Source organism: Hippopotamus amphibius, chromosome 17, assembly GCF_030028045.1.
Source record: "Hippopotamus amphibius kiboko isolate mHipAmp2 chromosome 17, mHipAmp2.hap2, whole genome shotgun sequence".
Classification (NCBI taxonomy): Eukaryota; Metazoa; Chordata; class Mammalia; order Artiodactyla; family Hippopotamidae; genus Hippopotamus; species Hippopotamus amphibius.
Window position 1 is genome coordinate 10,067,004 of NC_080202.1, and position 14,860 is coordinate 10,081,863.

Genomic DNA, 14,860 nt, shown 5'->3' on the forward strand with positions numbered 1-14,860 from the left:
GCACAAACTCACTGCAGGAACTTTTGCCTTTGCAGGGGGGTTGGCACAGTCACTATCAGTGGGAAAGTAAATCCTAGGTCTTCCATTTAGAGAGACAGGTCTGGGAGAAGAGTGGAGTTTCAAGGCCTCTGTCAGGCCCTCTGTTGGCCAAGGGTGCCCCACAGAGCCCACAGTCAAGTACGTTTTTGCCTTTGGACCCGTGAGTAAGGCCAGGATCCAGGGACAACAATGATTTCTTAAAAAATTGTGATAGCTTTTCCCGCCATGGTTTCTCTCTGCTCCTGTGAGTCACTTGACTCCGGGGGCTCCGCTCGCCCGCCCCCTGCCCGCCGCCCGGGATCGCGCCGCCGGCCTCTGCCGCCAGCAGACCCCTTCCGACGGCCCTCGCTGCGCAGGCTGGGACGCCTCTCCCCCCCTCTGCCCCCGACGCGGAAAGTTAAGTTTGAAGAGGGGGGAAGAGAGAAACATCGACGTGAAGAGGAGGTTCCACCTGGAGCTGAGGAACCGGACTCCGGCAGCTGTTCGAGAACTTGTCCTGGACAATTGCAAATCGAATGATGGGAACATTGAGGGCTTAACGGCTGAATTTGTGAACTTAGAGTTCCTCAGTTCGATAAATGTAGGCTTGATTTCAGTTTCAAATCTCCCCAAACTACCTAAATTGAAAAAGCTTGAGCTCAGTGACAATAGAATCTATGGAGGTCTGGATATGTTAGCAGAAAAACTCCCAAATCTTACACATCTAAACTTAAGTGGAAATAAACTGAAAGATATCAGCACCCTGGAACCTTTGAAAAAGTTGGAATGTCTGAAGAGCCTGGATCTGTTTAACTGTGAGGTTACCAACCTGAATGACTACCGAGAGAGCGTCTTCAAGCTCCTGCCCCAGCTGACCTACCTGGATGGCTATGACAGAGAGGATTGTGAAGCCCCTGACTCAGATGCTGAGGTGGGTGGTGTGGATGAAGAAGAGGACGATGAAGAAGGAGAAGATGAGGACAAGGAGGAAGATGAGGATGGAGAGGAAGAAGAGTTTGATGATGAAGAGGATGAAGATGAAGACAAAGATGTAGAAGGGGAGGAGGATGAAGATGAAGTCAGTGGGGAGGAAGAAGAATTTGGACATGATGGAGAAGTTGATGAAGATGAAGACGATGAGGATGAAGATGAAGATGAGGATGAAGAAGAGGAAGAAAGCGGGAAAGGTGAAAAGAGGAAGAGAGAAACAGATGATGAAGGAGAAGATGATTAAGACCCCAAATAACCTGCAAAAAAGAGCTGTTCAGTATTGGTTGGACTGCTCACATGGATTTGGTAGCTGTTGAAAAAAAAAGAAAGAAAGAAAAAAAAAAAGTAGCTGTGATACAAACCCCAGGACACCCACCCACCCAAAGAGCCAAAGAAAAGTTCCTGTGACATTCCGCCTTCCTCCATTTAGCCCCTCTTGGAAATCCACCACGAAGCTTGGGGACTTCACCCCAACAAAATTGTAAGCGTTGTTAGCTTTTCGTGTAAGACTCTTGCTGTAGCGTGGATAGCTGTGATTGGTGAGTCAGCTGTCCGTGGCTGCCAGTTGCACTGAGATTGTAACAGCATTTTTACTTTCTGTACAACAAAGAAGCTTTGTAAATAAAATCTTAACATTTTGGGTCTGTTTTTTCATGCTTTTCTTTTCTTCTTAATGAAATTTTTTTACATTAGGGCATTTTATGTGACAACTGCCAAAAAGGTATTTTTAAGAATTTAAGTGAAATAAACACATTCCTCTTTGGTAAAAAAAAAAAAAAAAAATTGTGGTAAAATACACATAACATGAAATTTACCATTACCATTTTTAAGTGTCCAGTTCAGTTGTGTCCAGTTCATTCACATTGTTGTACAACTAATCTCCAGAACTCTTTGCATCTTGTAGAACTGAAACTCTGTACCCTGTAATCAATACCTCCTCATTCTCCCCACCCCTGCCCCTGACAGCCACTAAGCCACTTTCTGTCTGTATGGATTTGACTGCTCTAGGTACCTTGTACAAATGGAATCATATAGTATTTGCCCTTCTGTGTCTGGCTTATTTCATTTAGCATAACGTCCTACAAAGTTCATCCATGTTGTGGCATGTGTCAGAATTTCCTTTTTTTTCAAGACTAAGTAACATTCCACTGTATGTGTCTACCATGTTTTGTTCGTCCATTCATCTGTTGATGGACACTTGGCTTGCTTCAACCTTTTGGCTGTTGTGAGTAATGTTGCTATAAACGTGGGTGTACAAGTTATCTCTTCCAGTCCCTGTATTCAATTCTTTTGGGTATCATGAAATAACAGAAAATACAAACAGTGATCTCTGTCTGTGGTTCCTGACATGGAAGTCCTAAAACCTTCGAAGTTTCCTAAGTGATAAGAGTGCCAGGAACATCTTTTAGTCTAATACCTGATTCCTGACACAGAGCTCCTAAATCCCTTGGAACTTCCTGGGTGACAGCAGTGTCTTTTGTTCTTTTGAGATGACTCTTGGTAGGTTTCTGGGTGGGGGCTGGCCACTAGAAAGATCAAGCCATGATTAGAAGCTTAGAATTTTCAGCCCTCCTGCCCCTATCCTCCAGAGAGGGGGGTGAGGGGCGGGAAATGGAGTTAATACTTGGTGATGTCCACGTGAGGAAGCTCCATAAAAATCCCAATAGCATGGGGTTTGGAGACACATCTATGTGCCGGGAGGGTGATGCATCCCAACTCCATGGGGACACAAATGCCATGCTCGGGACCCTTCCTGCCCGGCGCTGTGTATCTTCATCTGTATCCTCTGTCCTATCCTTTACTATAAACTGGTAAATGTCAGTGTTTCTCTGTGTTCTGTGAGCTGTTTAAGCAAATCACTGAATCCAAGGGGGGTGGTGTCATGGGAACCTCTAATCTGTAGCCAAATTGGACAAAAGTTGTGGGTAGCCTGGGGACCTACTACTTGCGATTGACATCTGAAGTGAGGGACAATGAAGGGTCTGTGCTAACTCTGGCTAGTGTCAGAATTGAATTGAATTGTAGGACACCCAGCTGGTGTTGTGGAGGAAAAAAAGCCCACGCATCTTGTGTCAGCAGTGCTGTGAGTGTGGTAGTTGTGTACTAAGGGGCCATTTTACATCTCCATCACCAATGACTTGTACAGAGAATGAGGTCCACCACCGATGTTACACGGCTTCAGGAATATGAAAGCTCTCCATCACCAGCAAACCTTCTGACGGTCTTCTGCTTTGAATGCAGGATTTGGGGGTCAAATCAGGCAGAGTTCTACATCTGAGTGAGACAGAAGAAGGAGGAAGGGAGCAGGCATGGGAACTGAAATGTGAGTGAGATCAAGAAGCGCTAGAGGTTAGGAGTGTGGACTCTGGGGCATGACTGCCTCAGTTAGAATCTTAGCTCTGTGTTCTTGGACGAGTCACTTAACCTCTCTGTGCCCCAGTTCCATCAAAATGGGGATAATTATAATTCCTATCTCATAGGGGGCTGTGAGAAGCCCCCTAATATAAGTGGTCTAATATGCATTGCTTTGAACAGCTCAATCAACGTTAGCTGTTATTTTTGAGATTAACAACAGCCTGCATTTGAAGCTACAGTATGGAATTGAAAGAGACCAGGAGAGCCTGAGCCCTGAGAACTCTGGGATTCTGTGTTGGGGCCAATTTTATTTAAGTCTGAAAGGACAGGATGACCCCAGCTGACCAGCCAAATCCCTGTGGTGACTGGGATTCAGCTCCAACCTCCCAAGCCCGAGTGTTCTTTTCAAACACGATGCATCTCCAGACTACCACGTGGAGAGCAGATAAGAGGGCTTTGCTATTCTGGCTGGGAGGGAGCCAGGCTTCCCCTCCGCATGCAACCCCCCAGGGACTCCTCCATAAAAGGGAATATTTGTAAAGTGCTTTACAGATGACAAAGCCCCTGTACAGCCATTATCTGATTTGATTATCACAACACTGCCCCTTTTAGAGTGAGAACAAGAGTAGGAGAGAATGAGAGAGAGAGAGAGAGAGAGAGAGAGGGGAGAAAAAAGTAGGTGTAAGTAAAGCTGAAGTGCTGAGACGGGTTCTTCTTGTTTTTATTTCTTCTGTTTCTGTTTTTACGAAGAGCCTGGGTCTTTTGGACACAGATATCTCTGTGTTTCCTGCACCACCAGCTGGTAGCCAGGTGGGAGAAGCAGACCTCTTCATGCTCAGAATAGGGACAGCCGTGGACTCAGTTCCCAGCAGAGACAGGTGGCCCTAGGGGTGCTCACCATCCTGGCTCTGAACAATGCAGAGATGCAGATCTGGGGCCCAGGGGCCCTGCCCGGCCGCAGCCAGCTTAGCCGTGATGGTTACAGTCGCGGGGAGCCGACCTTGCCTTCCTCTCAGAGGTTATTGAATAATCACTTTCTGAGGCAGATGTTCATTTTAGGTTCATTTTACAGATGAGGAAACCGAGTCTCGGAGAAGTTTGCACGGGTTAGTAAGCATCGGAGCCAGGTCTGCCCAACCTCAAAGTTTAATGCCTACACTTCACTCGATAAAGAAGATGCTTAGGGAAGCACAGCTTATAGGAAAGGATTATGGAAACCTACTCGTTTGCCATCAGTCAGCAAGAGAATGAAATACATTTACAAACTTTCCAAATTAAAAAATAAAATAAAACAAAACGAGGAGGGACTTCCCTGGTGGTACAGTGGTTTAGACTCTGTGCTTCCACTGCAGGGGGCATGGATTTAATCCCTGGTTGGGGAACTAAAATCCCACAAGCTGCACCAAACTGCACGGCCAAAAAAATTAAAAAAACAAAAACCAAAAACTCTTCAAAATTTGTGACTTGCCTGAATTTATCCTGCTTTAAACAGTAACTGAAATAAAGCCTGAAAGATTGTATCCCCCAAAGGGGAAACCATAGTCTGATTATTCAGGGACCCCTGAGAAGCCAAGGACTGTTGTTTTGGGGGAGCAGTTTTTAGACTCCCAAACGTGGAGGGTCAGAGCTGAGGAGGTGAAGGGGAGAGAGAGGCAGAGCTGGAGGAGAGAGGGCGGGGGCCTGGCTGAGCAGACCCCCACCTAACTCTTCCTGAGGGGCCAATGCCAGACTTTCCCCATCCGCCTCCTCCCAAGCTGCCCTGAGGCCCAGTTAAGTGCTTTAAGTGGCGGCTCTGAAAAAGGCCATTTCCCGCCAAGACTATAAAATGGAAAAATGGAGAGGCTGTATTCACGGCAAAGAATCAAATGTGCAGAGGCTTCCACGGAATTTATAAATCAGTTACCAGGAACATTAAAACACCTCTTGCCACACTTTATCTACGGCTTCCTTTCTTCTCTTCTTCCAAACACCAAACACATCGTTCTTTTTTACTGGCTCTGGTGGACTCTTCAATGAAGTCTGTTCCTATTTCAGAATAAATATATGTGTATTCTCTTCTATGACTGTACTTGACTGCAAAACAAACACCGAAGCACGCTTGCTCGGTTCTCCAGATAAATAGGAGGGCAGGCGCTTTTGCTTGTCTTGGGCTGGGCTCTTCTTGGGAGCAGGAAGAACGGCTGGGCTGAGCACGCTGGCTGCAACACCCTCAGGATCACTCAGAACGTGTGGTCTAGACAGAGTCAAGGCTGGCCCAATAAAGACAGGTCCACCAAATTGTATTTTAAGGTGTCCCTCAGATGGTTGTATCACTGCAGCCAGTGCTCACATAGGCCCTCCCCGGGCCAGGCACTTTTCTAAGCCCATTCCATTTATTGACTCAGTGCAATCCTCACAATAACCCCAGTCCTACTATGATCCCCGTGTTATACACGAGGAAGCAGAGGCACAGAGAAATTAACTTCCCCAATTTTATGCAAGCAGGAATTGGTGGAGTTGGGATGTGAATCCTGACAGCCTGATCCAGCAGCAGGGCTCATAAATGCCACACTACATGGTCCTCTGCAGGTGACTTTCCCTATTTACCACAGTCCTGGGAGCTTCGGGGATGCTGTTTGTAATGAGAGGACAGAGGTGGTGCAAGCTTGTTCCCAAAACGTCTGTTTGCTAGGCTGGTATGTTGTGGGCTGTCTTTGTAATGGAGGAATCTCCACCCTTTAAAACACCTTTGATCAATTCATAGGTAAGGCTTCTGCTGGGTGGGGGGTTTCAAGCCATGACAGCTGAGGCAAGCCCTCTGCCCTCACCACAATCCTTGGAAGGCTGCCCTGGGAAGAAGCCTGGATCTGGGGATCCAGAGGAGAGAGATTTCCCACTGAGGCTTTGGGAAAGCTTGGCTGGGAAAAGGTGGTCTGAACACAGAGCGGGGGCTGAGGTACATCCCTAAGATGTCTGTGACACCTGTGGGGTCATGAGGACGTGCTTCAGAACCTGGATACCTGGCCATACCCCAGATGGTGAATGCAGCATCCCTGCCTGAATGTCATTTTGTCTTCTTTGAAAGGTCCTCCGCATCTCCTGGAGAACCTCTGTGTGTGGTCCTCGCCAGACAACCAGACACTGCTGGACTTGGCCGCTCACCTTACAGACCCGTTGTCTCTCTCCTGTACCTTCCTGAAACTGGTCCAAATGGGGCTGTTGATGGCTCCCTTCTGTCCCACACCCTCACCCACACGCCTGCCCAGGCTCTTGGACTATTAAGCCAAGGGTCCAGAGAGAGCAGCGGGACGTCCTGGTCTGGCACCACTAGTTCTGTTACCTGACCTCTCTGAGCTTGGTTAGAGTTGGCACCTGGGCTCTCCTCATCTCCTAAAGGTGGGGCTGTGAGACCCAAGGAAAACATCACCAGGGGCTGGCAGGAATTATTCCGCGTGGCCGGTGAGGGAGGCGTTGTGTAGAGACTCATCGGGAGCTCCCATGACCTCACCTATAGGGGCTCTTCCTGCCCTGAAATCCCACGATCCTAAGTGGGGATGGAAGGGGAAATGCCGATTAAAGAGGGCAGGTTAGTGAGTTGGATGATGGTCCCTAACTAAACAGCTGAGTTGTAAGGAAAAAGGAAAATAGTCAAGCCTGGAAGCCAGGGTGGTTTCATGGGAAACAAATCACACCGAAGAATTTCCCTGGGAGAATTAGCAGCCCATTCTAGTGTGAAAATGTAAAATGATCTCACAGTTGGACAACACTTGCCAGTTTTGGGGCACTTCCTTTTACCGCTATCTCTTTCCCCCTCCCCTCTCACAAGAGGCCTGGGAAGTAGGTCTGGAAATATCCTCATTTTACAGATGAGAACGTCAAGAGAGGAGATGGGATTTGCCCAGGCTCACACAGCCGGGTGATGGGGTGTAGATCCAAACTCAGCTCTTCCATCTCTGCTTCAGGGCCCTTTTCATGACTCTGCATGATGTATCTTGATTTTAGCAAAACATGCGACAATTTGCACAATACCCTTGAAGACCAATTAGAGGAGTGTCACCGGTGTGACGGGAAGTGTGTGACTTGGACATCAAGGCCCTTGGTTCTTTTTTCTTTTTCTTTTTTTCAATCTTTATTGAAGTATAATAGCTTTATACTGTTGTGCCAGTTTCTGCTGTATAACAAAGCGAATCAGTTGTATTTATACATATATCCCCATATCCCCTCCCTCCGGAGCATCCCTCCCACACTCCCTATCCCACCCCTCTAGGTCATCACCAATCATCAAGTTGATCTCCCTGTGTTAGGTAGTTGCTTCCCACTAGCTATCTATTTTACATTTGGTAGTATATAAATGTCAATACTACTCTTTCACTTTGTTCCAGCTTCTCCTTCCCCACCTCCCCATGTCCCCAAGTCTGTTTTCTACCTCTGTGTCTTTATTCTTCCTCTACCACTGAGTTCATCAATACCATTTTTTTAGATTCCATATATATGTGTTAGCATACAGTATTAGTTCTTCTCTTTCTGACTCACTTCATCTGTATGACAGACTCTAGGTCCATCCACCTCACTACAAATAATTCAATTTCATTCCTTTTTATTGCTGAGTAATATTCCATTGTATATATGAGCTGCATCTTCTTTACCTAGTCCTCTGTCGATGGACATTTAGGTTGCTTCCATGTCCTGGCTATTGTAAACAATGCTGCAATAAGCATTGTGGTACATGTATCTTTTTGAATTATGGTTTTCTCTGGGTATATGTCCAGTAGTAGGATTGCTGGGTCATATGGTAGTTCTATTTTTAGTTTTGCAAGGAACCTCCATACTGTTTTCCATAGTGACTGTATCAATTTACATTCCCACCAGGAGGGCAAGAGCGTTCCCTTTTTTCCACACTCTCGCCAGCATTTATTGTTCCTAGATTTTTTGATGATGGCCAATATGACTGGTGTGAGGTGATACCTCATTGTAGTTTTGATTTGCATTTCTCTGATGATTAGTGATGTTGAGCATCTTTTCATGTGTTTGTTGAAGGCACTTGATTCTTCAATGGCTGAATGCGGGGGTCTCTGAAGCACACCTACCACAGGCCTTTGGTACAGGGACCACCTCTATGAGACAGAGCGGTGGTTACCAGGCCTCTTGATGCCAGCATGCTGGGAGGGGCAACTAATAATAATGCTAGTTGCAAGATCTTGGGCAAGTTATGCAATCTCTCAGTGCCCCTCCTGTAAAATGGAGATCACAGCAGGGCGCATCTCATAGGACTGCAGTTAGAAAGCACTTATAATAGCAGCCGGCACACAGCATACACACTGAGCACTTTCCGTGGTTGTTACTGTTCCTTGGCCCCAAAAGGTAGAGTGGAGCCCAATGTTATTACTTATAAGGAATCAGATTTGTATTCTGTGTAGATGAGAAATATTCACATCCCTCTCCTGCTGAACACCATTCAATTCCATGTTATCGCCCTTAGGAAAAAAGATAGACATCCTTAATGTGGCCTCCGTGGCTCTGCTCACGTGGCCTTTGACTTGTGACAGACTCATCTTGCATCCTTGGTTCCATTGCTCACTGGGCCCATCTGGACCAACCTTCTAAAGTGTCTTGTAGGCACAATGCCACCCCTCCTCCACCATCCCTACCTCAAGCCTCAGGGCCTTTGCACACGCATTTCTTCTGCTAGGAACACTCTTCTCTCCTTTTTCTGGCAAATCTCTACTGATCCTTCTGTTTTCAGCTTAAGAATCATTTCCTCAGGCAAACCGTTCCAGATCCTCCAAGCAAAGTCAGTCCTCCTTATTACACACTCTCACAGAACTCTAGTCTCCTCTGTAACAGTTATCACAGTAGTAATTATTGATACAATCATTCAATTTAATGTCTATCTCTCATGGGAGCAGGAGCAATCTTTGTTTTATTCTCTGCTGTGTCTGCAGCTCCAGCACAGTGCCTGGCACAAGGCAGGCACTCAGGAAACATTTATGAGTAGAATGTATGCACTTTCTTACTGTCATAGCTACACAGGGCTGCCTTTGGGGACTGTGAGACCCGTCACTGGAGACGTGGGACCAAAGCTTGGGACACCAAGGGCTGAAGAAACACTGAGGTGAGCTGAGACCTCCCTGCTTCCTCCAGGGAGAACTCATTGCCTTGTGACGTGGAAAGTTACCAACCTGCAAGCTCTGAGGCTGCCCAATTTTCAAGACACCAGCTGAGAGGGATGGGGGCTGAGATTTGATGATTTCTGCAGGGAGGGGTGCCAGCTCCTCGGGAAAAGGGAAGGAGTGGACACACCCTAGTGGGGAGGGGTGGAGGCAGATGGTCCCAATGGGGCCAGCACAAAGGCTTGACTTAGCAGCTGCTGGGTGGGACATCCCTGGGTTTCCACCAGTCTGAGATCCTCCCCTCTCTTCTCTCCACCGGCCCCTGCACCTTGCTCTTGTAAGACTTTGGAACAATCTCCCAATCCTCACAGGAAAATATTCACAGGGACACAAAGCAAGGAAGAAGCCTGAGGCAGTGTCAGGAGAGGTGGGGTGGGGTCTCCTGGCCGAGGGGGCGGGGAGCATCCTCATTTGGCAGCAGGGAGCAGGGTCTCGCCTCTGGAGCTGCAAGAGGGTCACTGCATGGGCACCGCCAAACTCTCCAGCTTGGGTACACATGTTTAGCATTTTATCAACATGTTGCTTCTGGGGACACTTGGCGCACTTATTTACTTTTGTACTAGCTCAGTCTCAAACGTCTACACAGCGGCCCTTCCACGGCACGGGTACGAGAACCCCAGGCCCCTTTGCTGCCCTGCTTCTGCAGCCCAGGCAGAGTTCTGAGTCTTGGATCGTACTCCTCAGCCCGGGGACTGGAATCACATTCCGGATCAGGACAATTTTCTTCCTCACCAACAAACAAATCCCTCTTTAGAGTGCCCAGTTATTTTTGAGTCTTCTGAGCTCAATCTTACATTTCCAGGAATTGCATTGGCACCCGAGGCTCTTGCAAGTAGCAATTTACTAGAACAAAACCAAGTCCCTAGTCAGATTCAAAGAGCAATGAAATAAATAGAATTGCATTTTTCATTCGATGTCAGGATGGTAGAGACACACCCATGCATGGGTTTGAAAGTACCTTGTTTGCTGTTCTTTTAAAGAGACACCGCTGATCAATCCATCAGCCGTTTTCATTTAAACCTGGAGCACAGGGGAAAAGACAGAGAACAAAAGCTGCTTTTCTCCTTCCAAGAGTCTCTGAAACCAGCTGTTCCTATTTCTTAAATCTGCAGGCCCCCCACTCCCATCCTCTGAACCTTTCTCCTACTTCTTTTCCTCAGGAAATTTTCAGCGGGAAAGGAGCATCTGGAAACACAGGTTTCCATGGAAAAGACAGCAGGCTGGGCTTTGTTCTCATCTCCAGCTGATGGAGACGAGCCTTTGTAAGGCGGCAGGGAGGTGCCGTCATCAAGGCTGGGGGCCTCCTCTGCCCTCCAGCTCGTTCTCTTTATGCCACACTGTCCTGCACGCCAACTTCCCTCAGACCTGGCTTGAATTTATCAGGACACAGAGAGCCAGTCTCCGAGCTTCCCTGATTGCTTCTAGTGTCTCTGGCCTCTGCTCTGTTCCATGCTGCTCTGCCTCTACCAGACCAGGAATGTGATTTCAGCTCTGTCCATTTATGGTTCTGGGGTGGCTGGTCAGGAGGACTGAGATGGCCATTTCCTCATTTGGGACCCAGAGAAAGGGGGCTGTGGATGTAGTAGCTGGTAGGGTCCAGCTCCCTCCTCTAAAGATGAAGACCCACAGGCCCAGAGAGACTCAGAGATGGCCCAGGGTCACACAGCAAGTGAGGCACTGGGTTTCCCGGCCCCAGTTCAGGCCTCTGTCCCCTGGAGCTCAAGATTTGAGCTGGCCCTTCCGAGCCATGTCCTTGATAGGGGAAGCGGAATGAGATGTCTGGCAGAGCTGAGCTCTGTGGCAGAATGACAAATGGCCCCCTTGCATTGCTAGGAAGTGGGTTCTGGGAACAAGGGCAGCCAAAGGAGCCATTTATCCACCTCCCAGTCAGCCATCGGCCAGCAGTGGGGGCAGTAAGAGAGAGCGGGAAGGTGTAAAGGCTATAGGCTCTCCAACTCATTACTGGCAGAGACCACCATTGGGGGTGGACCAGTGCTTCAGACATGAGGTCTGTCTGTCCTAAAGGTCAGGGCTAGGCCAAGAACATAGCATCCTTTTAATTTAAACTGCATTTAAAATGAGAGCTTTAAAATTTATGTTAATTGCAACTCTGAGCCTTGGAGTTTCATGTGTGTGTATAAAATATATATAATTTTTAAAAATGGTATAGGGTACAGCCTGTGGTAAGACAGGAATTCTCAAACATAGGTGACGAAAGAATAATTTTTTAGAGGACATTTGGCAAGTGTCTATGAAAGCCTTAAAATATTTTTACTCTTTGTCTTAGGAATTCCATTTCTAGAAATACATCCTAAGAAAATGATTACAGATAGAGATGAAAATGTTTATAGAAGCATTAAATTAGACTCAGTCTTAATACTTGGCCATTAAAATACAATAGTAAACTATGGTATATCCACTTGGTAAGTTATTATGAATCATTTAAAAATGATACAAAGAATTCTAATGATATAAGAACTGCTTATGATACAATGTCAAATGAAGAAAGCAGAGCACTGTAGTGTAAGCCCTGACTGATTTTATTTTATTTTTTTTTGTAATACAAGTGCCTGATTTAAGCTTTGATTGCAGAGGCATCCATTTAAAGAGGCATCCACTTCAACGCCCACTACAGAGAATAAACACCTTGCCAGCCACAGATAAAGAGCCAGGCCACCTCCCCCCATGGAAGCGCCTTTGTTTTAGAGACCTTGGTTGATTTTAATAACTGACCACTTGGGACGCTTCTTTTTTTTTTCTCTTCTCACTTCAAATTCACACTCTTCTGTTTTAAATTCACCAGTAAACACTATTCACCCCAACCCCTGACCCCAATAAAGGCAGAACCCCAGACCTGAGAGCTCGCTCTCCCTCTCTCTCTTCTCTCTCTCTCTCTCTCTCCCCCTGACATCTTGTTCTGTGGCCCTAGGTAGGCTGTGTAATTTCCAGGTCCTGTAAGTAATAAACCTTTATTTTTTCAAAGTTTCCTGCTGGTTATTGCTGAGGAGCATCTTGCAATCATAATAAGAACCGTAAGGGCCAGTCCAGCCACAACATCGGTTATTGATAGGCTAAGACCACACGAAATAGGCATACAACTGTCTGTATTTATATTTATTTTATCTATCTATCATCTATCTATCTATCTATCTATCATCTATCTATCTATCTATCATCTATCTATCTATCTATCTATCATCTATCTATCTATCTATCTATCTATCTATCTATCTATCATCTATCATATCTATCTATCATTTATCTATCATCTATCTATCATCTATCATATCTATCATTTATCTATCATCTATCTATCATCTATCTATCTATCTATCTATCTATCTATCTATCTATCTATCATCTATATATCATCTATCTATCTATCATCATCTTCTATCTTCTCATTTCTCTTTCAGTCTCTTTTAAAAATCTCTGCATAATCTTAGAAATATGGTCAAGAAGAAGCCAGGTCAGATGGTTACAGCAATTTTTCTCTGGACGCAGGGATTTGGGATGATTTTAAACACTTCCCTAAATTTTTTATGCTGGTCTTGTTACCGACCCCAAGTTTGTGTGCCTGACACACAGTGAAGCCAAACAAATGGAAACATTGAAGTCTGGAGCAGAGAAAGGTTTATTGCAGGGCCATACAAGGAGACGGTGGCTCGTGTTCCCCCCAAAACCCCAAACTCCCCGAAGAGTTTCAGCAAAGCATTGTTGAAGGCCAGGTGAGGGAAGGGGGTGCAGGCTATGCGATCAGCTTGTGTAGAGTCCTCTGATTGGTTGATGGGGAGGTAACAGGGCAGTGTCACAGGGGTTCAGGTTATCAATCCCGAGGGTCCAGGAGGCCTGGGGGCTGTGTGCTGATGGTCATCAAGTAGTTAACATCTTCCATGTGGTGGTGTTTTTTTGTTTTTTTCACATCTGTAAAACAACTCTGGTAACATGCGTTAGCTACTGTTATCTAGGTACCTCAGAGAGGAGCTACAGCAGATGACATAGGGGAAGGGCCTGCTCCAGGAAGCCTCCGTAAGGTCCTGCTGGGTTACAGTCTTGTGTTACTACTAATATTATTTTTTACTGTAAACATGTAGCAGAAGTTGCATCTGGGCTGGGGCTGAGGTTTGGGTATCTCTGATGGATGGAGGTAAGTGACAACCTCTCTCTCTCTCTCTCCAAGGTGTCCATTTACCTCCACTGATCTCCAGGAGGCCCGCAGCTCTTTGCCTGGTGTTCACACATGGATGTGTCTAGTGAGCTGGGGCCCCAGTGCCCCCTCTTCCCCCAGATGGCAAGAGGCCCCAAGAGAAGTCTAGCGGAGTGAACGATTCTCAGCCAAGAGGGAGGCTGTTTTGAGAAAGAGTGTGGTGGCTGTTCCTTGAAAGTCTGTCCTCCCCTCCACCTGTTGACCCAGTCACCATGGCAACTTGTGGGCACAGTGGGAAGAAAGATGCTATTGTCAAAAGTACCGTAACTCCCAGGGGCCCAAGCAGCCCAGCTGTGGGGCCCATCTGAGTGTATGAGGGTCAGTGGAGGGAGGGCATGTCTTGGCCACTCTGCAGTGGTGACGATGAAGCAAAGACTGGAGGGGCCTCAAGGGGGACCTGGGCCTGGGGCAGGGGAGGAGTGGGTAGCAGACAGCAGAGAGGGTGGGAAGAACAGGGGACCGGGGACCAGCATCCAGCGCAGGGAGGACTGTGAGAGCAAGACGGAGTGAGGGAACTTGGGAAGAGGTTTAGGGTGTGATGCTGTGTCCCGGGAGAGCGGCGTGTAGAGGGGGTACTCAGCTGGCCACAACCTGTCTTTGCATCACTAACTTCTGTGCGTGGATGGAAGAATGAGGGAAGTTGGGGGTCACCCCAACCACCCTGTGCTTCTTTTGATGAGCCCAGATCTCTCTGCGGGTGTGGAGCAGCCTGGGCCCCATCCTGTGTGGGGGCTGGTACCCATCCTGCTCTCCAGGCACCAACTCATCTCCAGTGAGTGAGTGTTTCCCACATGCCAACTCTGCGCCAGGCCTGTCTCCTGGGGGGACTTAGGGGTGAATAGGGCCAGGCAAAATGTAGGGGTGGGGGGGGCGTGTAATCCCAGCTTGTGGGGTCGGGGAGACTTTTGGGAGGAGGTGGCACTGAATCCTGCAGGTCCAGTAGGAGGCAGTCAGAAGAGGGGAAAGGATGAGCATTCCAGGAACGGAACTGCGAGGAGTGAGCGGGAAATGTCCATCTGTCCACTGGGCTGGGTGTTCAAATGCCCTGACCATCACCTCCCAGGCTGGGAGGATGGCTCCAGGGGAGGGAGGTAACCTGGCCAGGACCCTTTGGTCAGGCTGGGGTGAGGGAAGTGGGAAG

The 14,860-nt window shown here is 47.4% G+C and overlaps 1 protein-coding gene across 1 annotated transcript; it reads left to right on the plus strand.

The window, feature by feature from the left end:
* Positions 1–264: 264 nt before the first annotated feature.
* Positions 265–1,450, plus strand: LOC130840348 (acidic leucine-rich nuclear phosphoprotein 32 family member B-like). The gene is made up of 2 exons (XM_057715775.1): positions 265–283; positions 396–1,450. Exons 1-2 carry the CDS (start codon positions 265–267, stop codon positions 1,250–1,252), a joined length of 876 nt encoding a protein of 291 aa, XP_057571758.1. The 3' UTR covers positions 1,253–1,450.
* Positions 1,451–14,860: the final 13,410 nt, after the last annotated feature.